Source organism: Chanos chanos, chromosome 10 (genome assembly GCF_902362185.1).
Source record: "Chanos chanos chromosome 10, fChaCha1.1, whole genome shotgun sequence".
Taxonomy (NCBI): domain Eukaryota; kingdom Metazoa; phylum Chordata; class Actinopteri; order Gonorynchiformes; family Chanidae; genus Chanos; species Chanos chanos.
In genome coordinates, this window is record NC_044504.1 from 16,447,330 (window position 1) to 16,452,555 (window position 5,226).

General features: G+C 40.9%; 1 protein-coding gene across 1 annotated transcript; it reads right to left on the reverse strand.

The window, feature by feature from the left end:
* Nucleotides 1-2,329: 2,329 nt before the first annotated feature.
* Nucleotides 2,330-4,938, reverse strand: LOC115823362 (forkhead box protein I2-like). The gene is made up of 3 exons (XM_030787412.1): nucleotides 4,374-4,938; nucleotides 3,769-4,215; nucleotides 2,330-2,403 (listed from the first exon to the last, which is right to left on the reverse strand). The coding sequence occupies exons 1-3, from the start codon at nucleotides 4,936-4,938 to the stop codon at nucleotides 2,330-2,332; spliced, it is 1,086 nt and encodes a 361-aa protein (XP_030643272.1).
* Nucleotides 4,939-5,226: the final 288 nt, after the last annotated feature.

The window sequence follows — 5,226 nt, forward strand, 5'->3', positions numbered from 1 at the left end:
TTTTATAGTTATACACTCAACATACTGGCCACTGAGTGTACATTGACACAGCAGCCAGTTACAAATTAAGGATGAGTTACTCAGCTCTCTCTCTCTCTCTCTTTCTCTCTCTGTCTCATTCTTAATTTGTTACTGACTGTTGTGTTAATCTGGGTTGGTTTGTAGATTCTCAAGAGTGATTCTCCACTCTAAAGTCTTGAAGAAGAACTTCTTTAAACTTAAACAGAGATCAAACAAACACAAATCATTAAAACAAACAAACAAACAAACAAAAAAAGCTACCTAAACTAGACCACATTAGTTCAGTCCTGTGGGTCTTTTCCAGGCCAAGTGATGGGAGACTGAGGCCTCTTAGGCTTGACTTACCCTTTCAGCTTGCAGACAACCAGGCCCCAGTAACTCACAAACCCACAGACGGAGCGACTGCCCAGTTAGCCCCCTGGTTTAGCACACCATTGTGCTTCAATAGACCTCAGGTTGCATTAGCATAAATGCTAGCATAATGATGCCTTTGCTTTGAAAGATCTGTGATGGCAGTGGAGGAGAGATAATGGGCAGTCCAATTACTGAAAACACACAGTGCTGGAGAGGAGAGAATGAGAGAGGGAGGGAGGGGTAGAGGGAGGGGAAGATTTTATCTGACTCTTTTAATCCATCAAAAAGATATCATGGACTCTCTAGAATGGCACTTTTTTAAGTAGAAGTAGCTCTGAAAATGTTCATGTCCTTGTAGTCTGACATTCAAAGAGTCACCTTTAGTCCTACATTAATATATATTTAAGTTTATCATTTTATTAAACGAGAGAAGATTCTCTGTTTTTGAAACTTGGTGATTACCAGTCTTAACTCTTCAACTGTGCCAAACAGCTGGACCAAACAGCTGGACTAGACCACTAAGTCTGTACTGTAGTCTGTGCTGCAGACTGTGTTATACTATGCTATCACTGTGATACAGCAGTTGATCTTAGCAGCTGGCCCATGCTGGGAACAACAGGGGTTAGAAAAACACCCCTTGTCTCTCCCCTGGATTATGCTAGTGTAACAAAGGATAATTAGTGTCCATCAATAGATTATGTAACTGGGCAGAACACAGGTTTCTTTAATGGTTGCTCTTTAATTCCAGTTCTTGAATTTCAAATATACAGAAGGTGACCTGTACCTGAAAGTGTCCTGAATTTAATGGATATAAACAAACTTACACTGTGTTCAAATAAAATGACGAAAACACTCTTGCAAGCCATTATAACAGCGTAGTTATTAATGCCATGTGAAGTGGATTTTCTACGTAGGACGACAAAGAGTTGAGTTTTGAAATGAATTTTACAGTGGGACCTCAGCAGTGGGATTTATTGCATCAGGACATTTACCTCAAATACAGTTCAGCACACAGATGTTTGAAATGTATCTAAAATCTTTGTTTTAGCACTGAAGGCAAGGTTCTTTTGGAGTATTGTTTTCTCTAGCTTCATTTACATGGGATCTGAGGTCTTCAAGCAAAGTTTGCTCCTTGAAATGCATAGTAGGATTAGGTGTCCTGTAAAATGGGTAGGTGGGGGGAGACCTTCCTCAAAGGAGTTTTTCCCCCTTTAGTCAGAGATCATCCGTAGCCTCCATCATTGTTTAAAGGCTCTGTAAGACTGCTTGCCCTCAGGTGCTTGTCTATGCTTTGAGGGCTCATACAGCCCTTTAGACTAAAACACTAGCAGACAGGAACACACACACACACACACACACACACACAGAGAGAGAGAGAGAGAGAGAGAGAGAGAGAGAGAGATGGACAGACATTTCTGCTTTGCCTAACGATCATGCTACTAATACCATTCCTTCTGCAATATCAGGTCTGCTCTTACATCTGCGTAAGAATAATTTTCTTGTATTTATTTATTTATCATTCGTTTGTTTTCGCTCTTGTGCATTTTCATTCATTCATTCATTTGTTTGTTTCAGGCTCTTCATACTTTCAGTTAATTCCCTCATTCATTTTTAATTCATTTAGAAAGCGCACCGATGGAATAATAAGTTCCTAAAGAGCCAAAACTTGTTTGTGTGCTAATTTCCCATGCCCTTCTGCCAGGTCCATGTAACCGAAGCCAGAGTTGGGGTCAGGAATTCCAATGCTTGGAAAAACAAAATAGCGCTCACTATTTCAAAGAAATATGATAAAGCCCTCATGCAACCAGTGATGAATTTGGCAGTGTCAGTTGAGTGTTCCGAAACATTTCACCTAAACTGAATGCCCACAATAAAAGAATTCTGGGAATCTCATTAGAGACGCAGATAGTTACTTACTGATTTCCCCCGCAGCTTTAGGTCATAGTGAGTTCATTCAGACACTGGGAAACTTGTCGACCGTTTCCAACACTTTTGTGTCAGCAGGGGTGCTGCTAACAATTTTGGGCCCTGTGAAAGAATATAGTATTGGGTCCCCAAAGCCTTAATAGTGTTATTAAAAGTGTTCTGTGAGGGCCTGCTGTCAGTGCTTGGCCCTTGGAATTGTCCTAACTTTCCCCCCTGTGTGTCAGAGCCATGACCGTTCAGGACTTGTCAAATTTACTTAACGCTGCAGCTATTCACAACATGAACGCAATACGTCATAAGTGATCTGCTGTGTTTGGAGTTTTCAAGCGTTTAAAGCACTTGTTTGCAAGCTCCATAACCTTTTGGCTGCAAAGTCCTTTTTGCCTCATTTTGAGTCCAGGAGAGCATACAGCAGCAAGGGATCTCGTCAGTGTGTTTATGTACAGTGCTAATTTTCTTTTGTTTCTGTAAAGAAGTGATTTAACTGTACACCCATAGAGGCCTACAAGTTTATGATTTTTACAAAAAGTTAAGTCTACTTTATTAATGAAAAAATGTAATTAACTTGTTCCACAGAAAAGAGAACTCATATATATTTTTGTTCTTGCTTTTTTTGTCCCCTTAAAACAGGATGTTTGAAATGGGTTTTTTTAAGCCACTGTGAATGAACTAAGTCATTCATTGTGCCATTGAATCACTAATATGATCACTGTATTTGGCACTTGAGATCTACTTGTTTGACAAACTAATGTGAACTCCCATGCCTGACCATTTATCAGTTCCAGAATTCTCACATCTACTTACATCTCCTTAGCTTTATAGGCACATACATTGTGATTTTTTTCCCCTGGAAAATTATTTTGGATTTTGTCTTTCATCATTCACAAAAGAATAGAATTAGTGGGCAAACTAAGTATTGTATTAATATAATATATCTAATATAGTATAAGTATTAATATTATTTGTTGATTTTTTGTTGAAGGATTTCTGACTTAGTAACATTTTGATTAAATCTATTTGTAAGTTATGTTATGTTTTAACTAATCTGAATAGAACATTAAGATTATAGAAACACAGACTCCTGTTTTTCCAAAAATAAACACTTTTATCAAATCGTAAAAGGAATTTCTTTTTTACATGTGAGGACATCTCATGGCACGCCTAACAGGATTGAACAAATATCGATTCAACAAGTGAACCATTTATATGTCCATCAAATAAGGATACATAACACTGGATACATATTGCTTACACTTCAGTTTGGATTGTAAGAATACAAAAAAAGAACGAGGGTAAAGTCCAGGTAACACTGCAAACCTTGTCATAGTTTATCAATGGAATATTTTGTGGAGATTTTCACAGTCGCCAGTTCGTTGTTTCACACTCAGCCAGTCTGTGCACTCTTCTATAATAAACTATTTACACTGAATCCACCTGAAACAGAGCAGACAGGGTAGCTATTATCACCAGCGTAGTAACTGAATCGACCCATGGATTCATAGTGCATTGGAGCGTTATGCGTAAGTGGTGTGCAGTAAACATCTTCAGAGTGCGCCTGAATTTTCTGGGTGGTGGTTTCGAGTGAGCCCTGCTTGTCACCGATTCCGTAAGATGTAGTCGCTTCAGAGTCCAGGTTGTAAACGGAGAAATTAAAGATAGGCGTGTCTTCAACGGTTGGGGGCGGTGATGACAGTGACTCTGTGGAGCCGGGGGAACTGACGACTTCCTGATGTGGTGAATTTGCGACACTGGGGGCATCTAGGAGCTCGAGGTCCCCTGGAATCCTGTTAGGCTTTTTGCTAGCTGGTGCAGTGGACGGGCTGGTGTGGTTCCGCTTCTTTCGCTGTCTCCTGAAGTTACCATTGTCGAACATTTTTTCGCAGTTGGGGTCAATAGTCCAGTAGTTTCCTTTCCCTGGCACAAGCCAAACACATGCATTTGTCATTGATTAAAATCAATTAATCAGGGCAAAATTGCGAGTTTACAAATACAACGTAACTAATGGGTATTAGTAGGCCTATATCAAAAAAGCAATGTCATTGATACATCAGTTCTTGACTTAAACAACTTACCGGGATCATTGTCATCCCTCGCAACTTTCTTGAAACAGTCATTGAGAGACAAGTTGTGACGAATCGAGTTTTGCCATCCAGCTTTGCTAAGTTTGTAGAAAGGAAAATTGTCAGTAACGTACTGATAGATTTGACTTAATGTTAATTTCTTTCCCGGTGCGCTTTGAATGGCCATTGCGATCAAAGCAGAGTAGGAGTACGGCGGTCTGACCATCCGCAGGAGTTCCTGCTGGTTTGTGAAAGACAACCATCCCAGATCCGCACCCATAAAGCTAGATGGTGGATTAAGCGGTCGCTGATTCAGTCCATACGGTGGCAGGGTGTAAGGAGCCCCGGGCTTCCCAGCCAGACATGGGGGCGCGTTGATGCACTGTCCGTTCACCCACAAGCACGAGTTGTGGCTAGGAGAATGAGAGGCTAGTGACCTCTGTGTAAAAGGCAAGTTTGGTTGAAACGTGCTGTAATTATCGCCACATGAGTTAATGTCCAATATGTCTTGTGCGCCGGGATGCTGAAAGACTCCAGCATATGCGCCAAATGGCTGCTCACACACCGCGTTTATCATGTCCTCCGAACTTAGACGATAAGACCTGACAGGTGAGCTTGCTGTTCTCTCTCCACAAGATCACTGCCTCTCTCCTCATGGAGACTGAGGTCAAAACGACGAGGAAGGGTATTTAAGCGCTGACCGCTCACAACGTCGCGCTCTTTAGGAACAAGTGGTAAACATTTGAATAGGGAGACTGGACCTACTCCTCCCTCGGACACTTGTCGCCAGTATTGTCACACAGAGACACAAATTAATTAATATGAATAGACAATGGTCACGAGACTATGCATAGGGCATCACAAG

Coding starts and splice junctions, on each gene's coding strand:
- LOC115823362 (XM_030787412.1), bottom strand. CDS start 4,938: ATGATAAACGCGGTGTGTGAGCAGCCATTTGGCGCATATGCTGGAGTC. Junction 4,216..4,373: donor GAGGGATGACAATGATCCCG/GTAAGTTGTTTA, acceptor GGCTTGTGCCAG/GGAAAGGAAACTACTGGACT. Junction 2,404..3,768: donor TCGATTCAGTTACTACGCTG/GTGATAATAGCT, acceptor ATTCTTTCACAG/GGCCCAAAATTGTTAGCAGC.